The 15,364-nt window shown below is 37.1% G+C and overlaps 2 protein-coding genes and 1 long non-coding RNA gene across 3 annotated transcripts; 1 reads left to right on the top strand and 2 right to left on the bottom strand.

Moving 5' to 3' along the window:
* Positions 1-328: 328 nt before the first annotated feature.
* Positions 329-3,915, bottom strand: LOC147555472 (S15/NS1, RNA-binding protein). The gene is made up of 5 exons (XM_086663079.1): positions 2,810-3,915; positions 2,529-2,614; positions 2,231-2,342; positions 1,443-1,495; positions 329-848 (listed from the first exon to the last, which is right to left on the bottom strand). The coding sequence occupies exons 1-5, from the start codon at positions 3,792-3,794 to the stop codon at positions 705-707; spliced, it is 1,380 nt and encodes a 459-aa protein (XP_086519205.1). The 5' UTR covers positions 3,795-3,915; the 3' UTR covers positions 329-704.
* Positions 3,916-5,071: 1,156 nt separating this feature from the next.
* Positions 5,072-6,660, bottom strand: LOC147555471 (uncharacterized). Its single transcript, XR_015234878.1, has 2 exons — positions 5,277-6,660; positions 5,072-5,101 (listed from the first exon to the last, which is right to left on the bottom strand). It is a non-coding gene; the product is annotated as an uncharacterized LOC147555471 (long non-coding RNA).
* A 3,016-nt stretch (positions 6,661-9,676) lies between these two features.
* LOC147555470 (Pentatricopeptide repeat (PPR) superfamily protein) lies at positions 9,677-13,073 on the top strand. Its single transcript, XM_086663077.1, has 3 exons — positions 9,677-10,245; positions 11,519-11,925; positions 12,245-13,073. Exons 1-3 carry the CDS (start codon positions 9,808-9,810, stop codon positions 12,975-12,977), a joined length of 1,578 nt encoding a protein of 525 aa, XP_086519203.1. The 5' UTR covers positions 9,677-9,807; the 3' UTR covers positions 12,978-13,073.
* The last annotated feature ends 2,291 nt before the right edge of the window (positions 13,074-15,364 follow it).

Raw genomic sequence — 15,364 nt, 5'->3', positions numbered from 1 at the left:
TCAGCTAAACCCTTGCCGTGGTTTACCTGCCAGAGCCTCTTAAGTGATGATATTAGTGCAAAAGGAGTGCTGTGGTACTATAGCCAGAGAACAAATGTCTGAAATTGGGGGGGTAGAGGGCCTCTTCACGGTCTGTGGTGTGGCAACCTATCCGGGTTAGGTGGCTAGAAGTCAAACACTGTTGTCACCCACTTATTTCTGGCTGATTGGCAGCTCCGGTCCATGCTACTATGCTAGCACCAACAAACAGGCCATGACGTGCTGTCTCGTGAGCCACTAAGTTTCAATCCAAAACAAATTTTGTAAAACCTAAGAACAAAGAACAGAATTTACTCCAAAAAATTTATTGAACTCAATATCAATTTCAGGCATTCTCACTCAGACAGCAATTAACCTAACACCAAAAAGGGAAAGGAAAAAAAAAAAGTACATGAGAAAAAATACAAAAGAGCCGAGACTCCCTCGCTAGAGGAGCGCTGGATACTACATCCTGACCTGAGTAGTTCATCTCCAAAGTGGATTGATTCTTGTCCTCCCCATTTTATCTTGACGAATATTTAAAGTAATCACCTTTAAATGCAACAGTATGGGGAAACCTTGCCATCAAGCATAAGACTGTTCTTACAACTTTCTACTACATTGTCTGGTGGCTGAAATAGAAAGCCTATTTGCAGAAAACAGAGCAGTGGGGGGGATTCTGGTGTCTAGTTTTTGTAATCTGGGTTGTCCCTAAGTCCAAGCTTAGAAAGAACGAGGCAGTAGGAATCCCAATCTGTTCTCCGAAGATATTTGAGCAATTTCTTCCTTCTCTGCACCATTGCTTGAAGACCCTTTCGAGAGTGCTTATCCTGCATAACCATCAGTACAATATTTTTTGTTATTTCGACAACGAGAGATCAAACTTAAAAATAATCTTCTTTCAGGTTCTAAAATGGCTAACTGCACAGGGCGACGACTAGAGAAGACGAAGTCGAATAGAAGGCTTCAACTAGTTTCAGCAATAACTCTCTTCAACTGAAATTGTTCCTACAACCGATGCTGTAATAGTCTAATCCTTAACTTTAATTTCTATCTTAAGAACTCTGTCTAGCTGATAGAAACCGAGAAAAATCACAAACCTCAGTCATTTCCCTGCCAATCCGAAATCATCTGTGGCAACTTGGAACCGAGTATTACTATTAAAAGGCAGTCATGGACAGTCCCCATTTTGATTTCTACCATATTCATGATCTTGCCTTATCAGTAACCTATAAGTGGCCTAACTCCTAAGGAACAATTAAACAATTATGTTTCACCAAAAGTTGATTCAAGTACAAGAGTAGCAACATTATACATTTCAACACGCAGAATTCACAAGGTAACTGATCCAGTAGAAACTAGAAAAAAAAAAAAAAAAAAAAAAGTTCGCCTTCAGAGAAAGTATATTAAGGTTTAGGAGTTACCTTTTTGTGTAAAACAGATGATAGATGCTTGATCTTGGTCGTGAGTTGTGCCACTGCAAAACAATGAGACATATCATGACCATAGTAAATAAAGAAGTTTAAAAATAGTATATATTACTACAAAATTCCAATATATATAAGAAGACCATGTTAAAGGAAGTTCAAATACCGAATGCCTAAGAGTAGGGACCTCAGACCAAAACTCATTTCAAACTATCTTGTTTATTGAAATTTCAAATCCATTTTCTTGTCTACCATAACACTGACTCTTGTAGAACAAGTGAAGTAGTACTTACTACCAAATTAACAAGGCAGCAAGCCAAAGTCTAAGGACCATTGCTGCATAAAATGATTCCATGAAAAAAAATAGTATTATTTCAGATGGCCACTTATATTCGACTTTTCTGATCTTCATCCTCCATTTTATCTCTATAAATGCTCATTGTAGCCATACGAGGGCCCCGAAGCCACTATTACCCGCCCATTTAATAGCCATCAAACACATTAAAGAACACAATGTCGTCTGCTAGAGTTTCGGGTGAGAAACATATAACCAAATGAAGCTTGCATAATCATACTCTTAAGTTCTTGGATGTAATCATTACTCAAGTTCTGAAATTTTGACTCCATAGTTGCAAGAGTAGCTTTCAAAAACTATCTCCTAATGAATTGAGTGCTTATTTGATATACTGAATGTTTTAATTCTGATAACATACGTGAAACAGCAGATGTTGTCGGTAAAAACCGAAAGCAAAGAGTGGAATTAGATGAAAGAAGCTATATTTTACCTTGAACACGTGATGATCCACAATCGGATTCTGACATCTTAAATTCTTCTCGCACTTTTGTTAGCTCCAACTTCAGCTTCTCCTCCGAAGACATGTTATCCGGGTGGAAATACTGCATAAACATCCCACATGATTTAAATATTTATTTGAAAGCTAAACATAAACTGTGAGTACACACGTATATATCTATCTTAAACAGAAAACTGAGCTTGATTGGCTCTAAATTTCTAAATGCAAGATAGTAAACAAATTTCACTTTAAATCAAAATCAATTAGCAAAGATTAAGCAATCACTAGCCTTTTCAACTAAATCCTCCTTTGGTGGATGCATCATAAAGCTTGGAGTTCCTCCTAGATTTGCCAATAGATCAAGCCTGTACATTGCTAAAAAAAACTTGCAATAAGTAAGAAATATTAATAATCATAAGGGTTTTTCATTTTTCAACAAGATGAGAAACTAGAATATAATCAAATTATAAGTTCAATTTGAATAACTAAGTAAGCAACCAAATCCATTCAAAAAACCCATGAACCCATAAAAGCTAAAACGATTTCTAAACAGTGAAGACAGAGATTTACTTGACGTTTTCTTCGCCTTTTCGTCCGTTGACATCCGCATTAAGCTTTCTCTCAGATCCTTAAACCTAAGTCCTCCAATCTTCGAATCCATCTCTTTCTCCTCCATTTCTCTTAACTTTCTAAGTCTGTCATTTAATTCCTCCAAAGAGAATCCCTTTCTATTATCAATAGGTCTAAGTTTAACAAGCTTTTCCCCCAATTCTCCATAAGTATACATTTTCACAAACTCTGTGTTCATAGCTGGAGTCTCGGATTCCGATTTCTGCCCTAATTCTTTACCAAAAACAGAAGATGGTAATACTTCTGATCCACCCAAAACAACTGATTGTTGATGCCCTAATTCTGATCCATCAGGTCTCATCTTTAAGCTATCTCTATATGATTTAAGTGAGTAAGGATCTATAGTTCTATTGTTTCCTCTATCTTGTCCTCCTCCTCTGAATCTATCATTTTGTGATTGATTTCTAGCTGAAGATCTAAGTTGTCTTAAACTTTCACGAATGGAATCAAATGAAAGTTTCCCACTTCCAATTGTTCCTCCTACACCACCACCACTGTTTCCTCTTTCATCTTTTTTCTCAATCACATTTCTCTTGTAAAGTTCTTGAAATGAGATTGTTTGTGTAGGTTTCTGATCAGGTGGTGGTGGTGTAGAGGATCTCCGGCGAAATTCAGCTAGATTCTTGCGGATTTCATCCAAGGAAGAAGAAGATGAATTTGATGGTTTTACTGAAGAAAATGAAGGAAATTCTCTTGGAGGAGAAGGAGAACCCCTTCTAGGATATGGCGGATTTTGTTTCAGACTTGCTTTAACGTCGCTGAAATACGATGATGAAGATGACGACGATGATGGAGAAGGAGTAGTAGATTCCTTCTTGTTGTCACCACCATTAGAATCAGATTGAGAAGAAAATGATGATGAGAATAGCTGTATAAATCTAGGGTTTTGAAGAGTTCGTCGTCTGGTTTGCAGTTGCAGAGCCATGCTAAATTTTCGAAACCCTAGAGGTTTAGGGACGAAGGACTGCTATACGAAACAAACTGGTTCGAAAAATTTACCCGGGAACGAGAACCTATTAATTTGGCTTATTTTGGTTCCGGTACTCAAATTGGTGGAACCAAAAACCATGATAATAACGGTTCCAACTGTAGGTCAATTTGTTTTTCTGAACGTATATACAATGTTTTGAACTTTTTTTTTTTTTTTTTTGATGAGAACAATGTTTTGAACTTATGCAGGGTGTGTATATAGTTCGTTAGTTGCAGACTTGGGTAGACGTCATGGTGGGTTGCTTCCGCTTGGTTTTGGGTCGATTTGTATATGTTTGTTATGAGCCATGACAGGTTACAGGTACGACCGGTTCGATTTACAGAGGAGATGTTGCCGAATTTTCGGCTCTTCTGTAGGTTGCCGGGGCGTGGTCGTGCTACATAGAACACGGGGCGTCACAAGTGGCGTGATTTGGGAAAATAAAAAAATTATTCGGAAAAGAAAATTTTAAAGGGAAGATATGAAATTTGACGAATTTTTCGTGCAAAATTTTAAAAGGAAACAAATCATCTTCTTTTGTCTCATCTCTTACCACTAACTCCGATCACCACCACTAACTCCGGTCATCACTTCTAATTCCGGCCACCACCAATGGTGGTGATGGTGGTTGAAGGTGGTGGAATGAGTAGAACAAAGATTATAAAAAAAAAAAGAAATTGAAGGTCAATGGCAATGGTCGTTTGCCGGCGACCTTTGCCGGAGAGGATAAAAATGGTGGTAGAGTTGTGGAGAATAAAAAAGAAAGCAAAAATACTCTACTCAAAATGGTTTTCCTCTAACGATTAAAAAAAATGAGTCAACTAAAGTTGACCAATTTTTTGAAAAGTCTTTGCACTCCGGATACTTTTTTTATTTCCCAAAATCACACACCTTTGTTATACATCTTTCTAAAATACGGAGAGGTCATATATTCGAGTTTTATGAACATTTACCTTAAAATTTTCAGTGTAATTTGTAAGTGCTTGTCAAATGAAGTAGCAGGTAGTTCTTCGACAACTTTGAAGTTGGTTTCTATAGTTTTTACGAGTTTATTTATCTTTTTGATGTAACATATATATTATCTTACATTGTTATGGTCTCATATGAGAAATTTTTGTATGACAGATAGATCTCAATTTTATAGCCTTGAGAATTTAAGGGTTGCCTTAGGGTGGCTTGTAGGAGTAAAGGATATCTTACTAAATTTAATTACTTTGGCGAACATTAAAAGATGGAGTACAATAATTTCATAACGGGAGATGCTAGAGTGTCCAGTTTTTAGCCCATTAAATTGCCCAGCTGATGTGGAATCACTAAAAGACAAGAGGTTTTCAAAGTTTGACTACGGTGGGGACCGCTTTTATTTCTAAATAAGGAAAGTTGGGCAATTTAATGGGCAAAATTGCTGGGCACTCTATCATTTCCCTTTCATAACACCACTAGCTACCATATGATAGAAATTACAAGTACATATTGGGGAGAATGAAAATTAATTGGTTGCAAATACACTAACTAATCGAACTACCAGTACTATTTTTTTTCTCAAAATTAAGGAGGAGAAACTGATATTGATGTTGGAAATTACTCATCGTGAAGGAATCAATTTCAGCAGCAGCGCAGTGGTGATGGTGGTGGTAGTGAAAATATGGTGGAGGTGGAAGTTTTAGACATGGCTTGTAGTGCTAGCTAGTGGTGGGAGAGAAGGTGATGAACAAGGTGGTGGAGAAGAAGAGGATGGGTAATTAATCGTAGAGGTGGAGATGAAGGTGGTGGTGTGGTGGTGGTGGCGAAGGGACCAATGGCAGTGAAGGGACTACATGTGGTGGTGAAGGGACTAATGGTGGTGGTGAGGGGACTAATGGTGGTAATGAAGGGATCCGTGATGGTGGTGGTGAAGGGACTAATGGTGGTAATGAAGGGATCTGCGATGGTGGTGGTGAAGGGACTAATGGTGGTAATGAAGGTACTCGTTGTGGTGGGGGTGAAAGGACTAAAGGTGGAAGTGGAGATGAAGGGACTCGTCGTGGTGGTGGAGGTGAAGGGACTAAAGGTGGTAGTGAAGGGACTCTTCGTGGTGGTGGAGGTGAAGGGACTAATGGTGGTAGTGAAGGTACCCGTCGTGGTGGTGGTGGTGAAGGGACTAAAGGCGGTAATGAAGGTACTCGTCGTGGTGGTGGCGGTGAAGGGACTAAAGGCGGTAATGAAGGTGCTCGTTTCGGTGGTGGCGGTGAAGGGACTAAAGGCGGTAATGAAGGTACTCGTTGTGGTGGTGGCGGTGAAGGGACTAAAGGTGGTAACGAAGGTACTCGTCGTGGTGGTGGTGGTGAAGAGACTAAAGGTGGTAGCGAAGGGACTCGCCGTCGTGGTGGTGGTGGTGAAGGGACTAACGGAGGAAAACGTGGTGACGAAGGTCGATCATGGTGGCGGGAAAGTGGTGGTCGGGTGGGGAGAAAAGGATTTTTGGGAGGAAACCATCTACCATGTCTTCTTTGGAAGTGGTGGTGTTGTTGTTTATCATGAGGACTTGTTCTTGCTTCCCCTGTTTGGATCATTAGAGTGATCAAAACAAACATAATTATCAAACCCAATCTCAAACCAACAGAGGAACTACCCATCTTCTCTCTTCCTAGACCTCTCTACTTCACCCTCTCTCTCTCTCTCTCTCTTCTCTGTCTCTAGAATTCTTTGTGTAGATTTGTTGTGGTTCTTGGGGAGAAGAAGGATGAAGTAAGTATTATTTATGGGTAGTGAAATTGAAGTGTCTTTCAACTACTATTATTACCCACCATGCACCAGTGTTTAGCCTAGTAAAATGTGCCCATTGGCCAGTTGAAATTTCAGTCTTCATAACTACTCCTTCCATATCTGCCTCATTTATTATCATTTCCCCTCTTTAGGGTTTGCAACTTTGGGTTCAACCCTTTTTTCAATGCATATGTTGCTCTGTAAAACCCATAAAAGTGTGTGGAATCTCATTGTTGACTCTGCTATTTTTTTTATTCTCACATGCATCATGCATAGTCTTAAAATCAAATTTGTAGTAAGATGTTACATCTAACAAAATGTGATATACCAATGAGAAATTGTTATATACAGGGAAATCTCTCCATCAAAATGGACAAATTTTTGCTCAAGCAAACGTATATTGACACTTTCAACAAAAAAAAAAACGTATATTGACGCTTGATTTCCACTTTTTAGGTCTGGGGTTTGATACACGAATGTTATATTACCTTTCTAAAAAAAACTAATAACAACCGTAACCACATTAGAATTAAAAAAATGAGAACGAGTAACTAAGGGAAGTAACCATATTTGTGTGAGGTATATTTTAACGATTATAATGTAGCTAAACTGTAGACCATGATGACCTGCGTTTACTTACTACCCTAGGTTATAATCTAATGTTGGTGAGACTGTCTCTACGTGAATTCTATATTTAGCGCATGTGCAAGTTTTTCTCTTCGGTTATGTCACATTTCAGACTTGTCTCAATCTCTTTATAATCCGGTGCTTTTTTCCCATGTACTTAGGGAAGCTAATGTAACTTCCGATACTTTAGCTCAATCTTCTTTTATTAGAGTTCTGGAATGCTAGTGTTCGCTTTTTTTTTTTTTTTTTGTTGAAGTAGTGTTCACTTACTCATATACATGACTCACTTTTTGTTTATGCATAGCGATAAAAAATTGTTAAGGACCAAGAAATTGCAGACAGATTCTAGGTAGATATTCAATGTATTTCATTAAGAAAAAGGTAGATATTCAATGTGGTTTCCCTTGATTGGAGCATAAGGAAATGCACATCATTAAAGTTCCGATCATAGGAAGTCACATTGTATTTCTACCTTTCGAATCACTGAAATCTCAATAATAAGAAGTTGCATCGAATTTTTGTTTAAAATTTGTCCATAATTCTTGTTCCCTGACACTACTCCATTGCAGAGCCTTTATTCGTCGAGAAACTCATATAGAAGGGTCTATCCTTATAAAGTGGTTTTCATTTATTAAGTATGGACCAACAATTTTAATATCTTGGGTCCGACTCTCCTTATCAGTCCTCTGATATATGTAAAAAATAATAATTTTAATATGTTTGTCTTTATACTTAGGGGGTAGTGGATTGGGACATTGGTCTGGGGCATTCAAATCCACACATTTCAGAATCCTGAAATGTCTGAGGCATTCAAATCCAGACATTGAAAGCCCCGAAATGTCTGAGGCATTCAAATCTAGACATTTACAAATCCCGAATGTCTGTGGCATTCAATTATAGACAAAATGTCTGCGGACTTTGGTAGATTTCATAGTTTGATGGATTTTGTGAAGGATTTGGGACAAATTTGGAGCCAAAATGTCTTTACAAAAACAAGAGACATTTGAAGTCCATCATGTGATCAAATAACAATAATAATATTAAAGTGATAAATGACCACCAAATGTCCATCAATGTCCACAAATATTAACAGATGTCTACGAAAGTCAAAAAATATATTTTTGAAATGTTAGTACAAATATATTATAATATTAAAATAATAAATGTCTACCAAATGTCAATCAATGTCCACAAATATTCACATATGTCTACGAAAGTCGAAAAATATATTTTTGAAATGTTAGTATAAATATATTATTTCATGTGATTAAACAATAATCATAATATTAAAATAATAAGAGTGAATTCCTATATGGACCCCTACTTTGTGACCAACTTCCTTTATGACCCATTTTTTTCGTAAATTCAAATATGACCCCCTATTTTCAAGTAAATGTCATTACTACCCTTCTTAATTCTAAATTTAAAACATTAAAAAAAAATTATTTCCACCTCACCCCTCTCTCTCTCCACCTCATCTCTCCCTATACCTCACCCATCTCTCTCTCTCTCCAATTCACCTCTATCTCTCTCCAACTCACCTCTCTCTCTCTCCAACTCACCTCTTTCTTCTCCGGCTAGGTCGCCGGCCGGAAAATTTTCCGGCCGGCGACCTTCAAACCTAAAAAAAAATCTCTCTCCTCTCCCTCTCTCTAAAACTTTTTTTAAAAAAAATCTCTCCACTCTCTCTCTAAAAACTTCAGCGAAGGGGGTTTCCCTTCGCCGGAGGATCTGTTCACGAACAGATCTGCTATTCACGAACAGTAGATCCGGCGAAGGGAAACTCCTTCGCCGGAATTTTTTAGAGAGTGGAGAGATTTTTTTTTAAAAAAAAAATTAGAGAGAGAGAGGAGAGAGAAATTTTTTTTTAGGTTTTTGAAGGTCGCCCGACCAAGAGAATTATTTTTTTAGGTTTGAAGGTCGCCGGCCGAAAATTTTTCCGGCAGGCGACCTTGCCGGAGAAGAAAGAGGTGAGTTGGAGAGAGAGAGGTGAATTGGAGGGAGAGAGAGGGGTGAGGTGGAAATAACTTTTTTTTAATGTTTTAAATTTAGAATTAAGAAGGGTAGTAATGACATTTACTTGAAAATAGGGGGCCATATTTGAATTTACGAAAAAAAGGGCCATAAAGGAAGTTGGTCACAAAGTAGGGGCCCATATAAGAATTAACTCAAATAATTAATGTCTACCAAATGTTCATCAATGTCCACAAATATTCACAGATGTCTACGAAAGTCGAAAAATATATTTTTGATAATATGCATTACATATTTTGTCAATGGACTCAAGATCTTGAAATGTCCAAATGTGCCCAAAACATTTTGTCTATGGATCAAATATCTTGAAATGTCTATAAAGACATTTTGTCTACAAACTCAATGTCTTGAAAATGTCTATGAAGACATGTTGTCTATAATAAGTCATCTGAAATGTCGTGAAATGTCTACGGACATTTTGTTTAAGAAGTGCCCATAAGAATTTGGAAATCCAAAACAAGAATGTGTTTGGAAGTCCCAAACTTGTGAACTCAATTGCCACCCACCAAGTCTAGAGATAAGACTGCGTTGCTTCAGAGTTCAGAGTAACTCACATCTAATCATGGCTTCCTCAGCCACCGCCACCTTATTTAGTGGCACCACCATCTCCTCCGCATATCGCCGGCAACCCGAAACGAGACCCATATCAGTAAATCAACAACCCATCTCGAATCAATCCGACCCATCTCTCTCTTCTTCTTCTTCTTCTTCATCATCATCATCAACTGCCATAAGACCCATATCAGTGTCAGAGAAGAATAGCTTCAACAGAAACGATAGAGATAAACAGAAAGAGAAAGAATCTAGAGAGAGAAAAGAAGAAGTAAATAAGAAGATAGCTTCTAAAAAAGCCATATCTGTAATACTAAGAAGAGAAGCAACTAAAGCTATAATAGAGAAGAAAGGAGGACCTACTAATTCTAAAAAACTCTTGCCAAGAACTGTTCTTGAAGCTCTCCATGAAAGAATCTCTGCTTTGAGATGGGAATCTGCTCTTAAGGTATATATCTCTTTGTTTCTTCATTTTTTTTTGGGGTTTTCTGAAATTTCAATGACCCTTTTTGAAATTTGATTCAATTGTAGCTCAATTTTACTTATTTGACATTTTTTCAATAATGGGTTGTCTTCATTGTTCTATTTTATGACCTAAAAGTTGGATTTTTAGACTAACAGAATGCAGTTTTTGCCATGTTGATGAATCTAGTTTGCATTTTGAATGCCATAATTTGACTACTAGAGACATTTAGGAATTGAAATTTGGGTTTTGAATAGTCCCAATAGGCTGACATTGGGGAAGAATCACTACACTCTACACATATAGGTCAATCCTATTCCACTAGTACCAATAGGCTGACATTGGGGAAGAATCACTAGTCATAGGATTCTATGACACGAAATTTTTGTTACGATTTACCCCTTTTTGTCATCCGGATCAGACTAACAATAACAATTGGGTCGACAAAGTTCCATCTTATTTGTACTTTTAATGGTCATAGAACCAAAGAAGACGGTAGAAGTGACTCAATTGCTGGAAATAGGAAGCGTTGAGGACAAAGAAGTTGTTGGACTACCTTTCGATCTAGTAACAACACAATTGGCATTAAGGAAAGGTCTCTTGCATGTATCGATGGTTGTTTTTCTAATGATTTGGAATGTGGGTAGAGAAAATAGTATGTATCACTTAATCTGGTCTGGGGTTTTGGTATCTTGTGTCTGAATAAGAAACATCTGCTGTCACGGGTTTTTAGATATCGATCTTATATCTGAAGGTCCTTAAAGTGTATTCTTTGAGTAATTCGGTAAACGTATATGCTATCCACATTGATCTAAATCAGTATGATGAACTTTTATATGCATGAGTTGTAGCAAAGTAATCAATCGTGGTATCTAGGCTTTAGCATATTTTCATGTTTTGGTAATTGAAACTGGAAACTGCAGATGGCATGAAAGTACTTCATAGACCCGTAGTGCTTTACTTGCATCTATATTGAAATAGGGTCTTCAAAGAAACCATTCGGCTTGTCTTTTGCGAAATCGCTCGAACAACGAGTCTTTTGTCACCTTTTAAAACATTTCATAGATAAATTTCTATAGTACAAAAACAAAGTTGTTTTTCTTTCTTATTGTCATTGAATATGGGTATTGTATATGGCCATATAGTGCTTGTAGGACCTGTCAAATTGTTCTAATCTTTTCCAGTACTATACTACTACGGGTGAAGCTGATTATCGAATCTTCTTTTATAATCTGATCTTGGGATTTTCGTATTTTAGGTATTCGAACTACTACGTGAGCAGATTTGGTACAGACCAAATCCGGGGATTTACATAAAGCTCATAGTCATGCTTGGAAAATGCAAGAAACCTGAAAAAGCCCACGACCTTTTCCAAATGATGATCGATGAAGGTTGCATTGTGAATCACGAATCCTATACTGCACTTGTTTCCACGTACAGTAGGAGTGGCCACTTCGATCAAGCTTTTTCTCTCCTCGATCAAATGAAGAATACACCTGGTTGTAAACCGGATGTTTTCACTTACTCGATCCTCATAAAATCGTGTCTCCAAGTCTTCGCCTTGGATCGAGTTCAAACTCTGCTCTCTGATATGGCAGTCAATGGAATCAAGCCCAACACTATCACATACAACACTCTCATCGATGCATATGGGAAAGCAGGCAGGTATTCATCAACATATCTCTTTCTTTCCTCGTAATTTGTTGAGCATGTTAGGTGATGTTTAACTTTGTGGCCTGGATATAATCTTAAAAACTGCCAAAAATCTGAATGTCGGCTTCGACCCATTCTCCTGTTGGTCTTGGTTGAAGTGCATGGCAAAAACTTTTAGGCTTGGGCAGTTGGGCTCCATATGCAAACCTTACTCTAGGGAGCTGAAGCTTGAAATAAATATACGGATCCTTTTGCCCTAGGGAATTTTTGACATTGTCTCCATGCAGATGTTTTCCGTGAAATTTATACATTTTCATGGTCATTATGAAAGGTTTAGCGAAATGGAATCAACACTAATGAAAATGCTTCAAGAACAAGAATGTGAGCCTGATGTTTGGACCATGAACTCTACTCTCAGAGCTTTTGGTGCTAGTGGACAGATCGAAACAATGGAAACATGTTATGAGAAGTTTCAAAGTGCGGGTATTCGTCCAACCATCAAAACATTCAACATACTTCTAGATTCGTACGGAAAAGCAGGAAGTTACGAGAAAATGAGTGCAGTAATGGAGTACATGCAAAAATACTACTTCTCGTGGACACTCGTAACATACAATGTTGTCATAGATGCATTTGGAAGAGCCGGAGATTTAAAACAAATGGAATATTTGTTTAGAATGATGAGATCTGAGAGAATTAAGCCGAATTGTGTCACACTTTGCTCACTCGTAAGAGCATATGGAAGAGCAGGATCGAAGGACAAGATAGGAGGTGTTTTAAGGTTCATCGAGAACTCGGATGTGATGTTAGATACTGTGTTTTTTAATTGTCTGATTGACGCTTATGGGAGGTTAGGATGTTTGGCAGAGATGAAAGAAGTGTTGGAGATGATGGAAAAAAGAGGGTGTAGACCTGATAAGATTACATATAGTACTATGATCAAAGCTTATACTAGTAATGGTGTTCATAGTCGGGCGAAGGAGCTTCAAGGCGATCTTCAGGATATCATCGGGAGACGTAATGTGAATAGATCGGAGATCGTCACCGAGCCTGATTTTCGATAAGTTTGTAATCTTGAATGTAGATTGTATGGTTATTTATATGTTTTGCCTTTAAGGTGGAAATGATTAAAGAAAATCAATTGCATTTTGTGGCCTCTATATCTCTCTTTTTCTTTTTTCTTTTTTCTTTTTTCTTTTTTCTTGTTGGATAATTTGACACAGACCCGGGAATATTTGGTGTTCGCCCACATTTTCAAAATATGGTTGTTTTAGAACCCCAATTGTATTTCCATTAAACTCCTGTTAAGTTGCGTATGTGCCAATGGCACGTGTCATACTTGAGAAATGATCCTTCATCGACCGCCGCTATCTCGATCTTCATCACCATCACGCCCTCTTCGTCTAAGTAGGTGGCGATGGTAGTGGTGGTGAAGGAGAAGGTCAAGATGGTGAGTGGTGGTCGGCCAAGGGAAAGATGAAGTTGAAGAAGGTAAAAATGGTGGGTGGTGGTGGGCAGAGGAAAAGATATAGTAGTGGTCGATGGTGAAGAAGAAATTAAATTTGAGTTAGAATTGTTGGTATAAAGAGGGATAAAGTTAAGATTGGCGCTCACACTACCTCCTAAGTGAGATTTAACGGAGTTCAACAAAAAAAAAAGTGAGATTTAACGAAAAAAATATAGGTAGTGGTCTAAACCAGTCATATTTTGGAAATATGGGCGATTGCTAAACATTACTAATAGTTGGTTTCTGTGGCATATAAACGGTTTTTTATCAAAAAACCATGAGCTAACGTAGAAGTCGGTAAATAAAGTATGTGCTTACAATACCGCAAAATTTTGGAATTCGGGTTAATTTTAACATTGATTACCACAAATTTACACGTATGACGTAAAATTCATAAGCTCCCACTAATTTCCAGAGGTCGTCTATATAAAGAACTCAAGCCTAACAAATTTAGGCATCTACTATTAACCAATATCAACAAAAAAAAAAAAAATCTAATGAAATCTATTTGAATCAAGAAACCTAATTATTTAGGATATTAACCCTCTCTGGTCTATTCTCCTATGATAATGAAGGTCTTTATTCTAAACACCAAGAAGAAAACTCATATACAATTGTAGGTCAGGATGTGCACCCCATCTACCAAATACAAGCTTTTTTTTATGTGTAAATAAACAAGGAGTGGCCTTCATATAATTGCCCTACTATATTTTTAAATGATATAAGGTACAGAATTGACCTCCAAATTAATCATTAACACTAAATAAAATCTAGATTTGGTTTGAAGCACATGGGAATCGGGCAACTCTGATATCTAGAACCCGATTAACGTGGTGGACCTAATCTATATGGACTTTACAATAGTAGGTGATTGTGTACTTGTTGTTGGAGCGTAGAAATTAGATATGACTATAGTTCGTTTTTAAAGAGATTGTCGCTTCTAGCTAGTTCAGTAGATAAGATGATTGAGCTCCAACTCACTCAAGAGACCCTATCTAGTGATGGTTGTCCCCAACATGGGTTTATATATGTCGGTATGCAACACGACTCTGTCGTATGTTACACCACCCATTTATGTGTTAGTTATTATTTTTCGAAATCCTTGAATTCTAAGAGAGGTACCAAAATGAGACCACTAATTAAAGACTCTTTAAAGACTTCATTAAGTTGCTTTAGACACTTTGATATCAAGTACTGAAGTAGTTACAAAAAGAAGGATTGATAGCAAATATTAGCACCCAAAAGTCTTGGGTCTCACCAAATAAGCTCAAGTCTTTAGCAAGTTCTTTACTTTTATAGCAACTTGACACCAAAAGGCTTATTTGTCTACCCAAAATTGGTCCCTTGTCACTTTTTAATGTATAGTGACGACTTCTTTAAAGAAATATTCTATCCTAGAATAAGAATTGCATATTTTGTTGATTTATGGTTACACTTCAAGGTTTATATAGTAGGTTTAGGATAAAAATGATACATCAAATTATTTAAATTTGTTAGTATAGTTCTCTCTCAATTCTACGGTTAATGGGTTATCTTGTTAGCATCTTGGTAGTCTCACTGCCCGCAAAATTGTAGTTTCTCTCACTTTTGTGTTGATTATATTTACGAGAACATCGTTATCTCTAAATGTCTTCTCGACTTAATAGCATAGTTGCCAATGTGTTTGTAACTCAAAGTGACATTTTTAAGAAAAAATCAAATTTATGAAAAATGAAAAGAAGATGCAAAAAGAATAAGAAAAAAGCAGACAACAACAGAAGGACCAATAGGCCCAACCAGGGAAGATCATTTGTCATAAATTTATTTGTCATCTTATTGTTGGTTCTTTTATTCTTGGCCATTTTCCTCCCAAAGTTAATATACTAGTAAAAGAATTTCAATAGTTCAACAAAACAAAAAAATAGTAAAAGAATTTCAATTTAATGAGTCCAATGATTAGTTGTG

The sequence above is a fragment of the Eschscholzia californica genome, unplaced genomic scaffold (assembly GCF_041429995.1).
Source record: "Eschscholzia californica isolate CP2 unplaced genomic scaffold, dmEscCali1.0.p SCAF_2, whole genome shotgun sequence".
Taxonomy (NCBI): domain Eukaryota; kingdom Viridiplantae; phylum Streptophyta; class Magnoliopsida; order Ranunculales; family Papaveraceae; genus Eschscholzia; species Eschscholzia californica.
Note: the sequence above shows the minus strand (reverse complement) of the source record. Positions and strands in the feature narration are given on the sequence as shown.

What these genes read in the sequence shown, in the direction of transcription:
- LOC147555472 (XM_086663079.1), bottom strand. Translation starts at nt 3,794, where the DNA reads ATGGCTCTGCAACTGCAAACCAGACGACGAACTCTTCAAAACCCTAGA. An exon ending in AGGAGGATTTAGTTGAAAAG is followed by an intron (nt 2,343 to 2,528) that starts GCTAGTGATTGC and finishes ATGTTTATGCAG; the next exon opens with TATTTCCACCCGGATAACAT. An exon ending in CATCTGTTTTACACAAAAAG is followed by an intron (nt 849 to 1,442) that starts GTAACTCCTAAA and finishes ATGGTTATGCAG; the next exon opens with GATAAGCACTCTCGAAAGGG.
- LOC147555470 (XM_086663077.1), top strand. Translation starts at nt 9,808, where the DNA reads ATGGCTTCCTCAGCCACCGCCACCTTATTTAGTGGCACCACCATCTCC. An exon ending in GATGGGAATCTGCTCTTAAG is followed by an intron (nt 10,246 to 11,518) that starts GTATATATCTCT and finishes TTCGTATTTTAG; the next exon opens with GTATTCGAACTACTACGTGA. An exon ending in GCATATGGGAAAGCAGGCAG is followed by an intron (nt 11,926 to 12,244) that starts GTATTCATCAAC and finishes TCATTATGAAAG; the next exon opens with GTTTAGCGAAATGGAATCAA.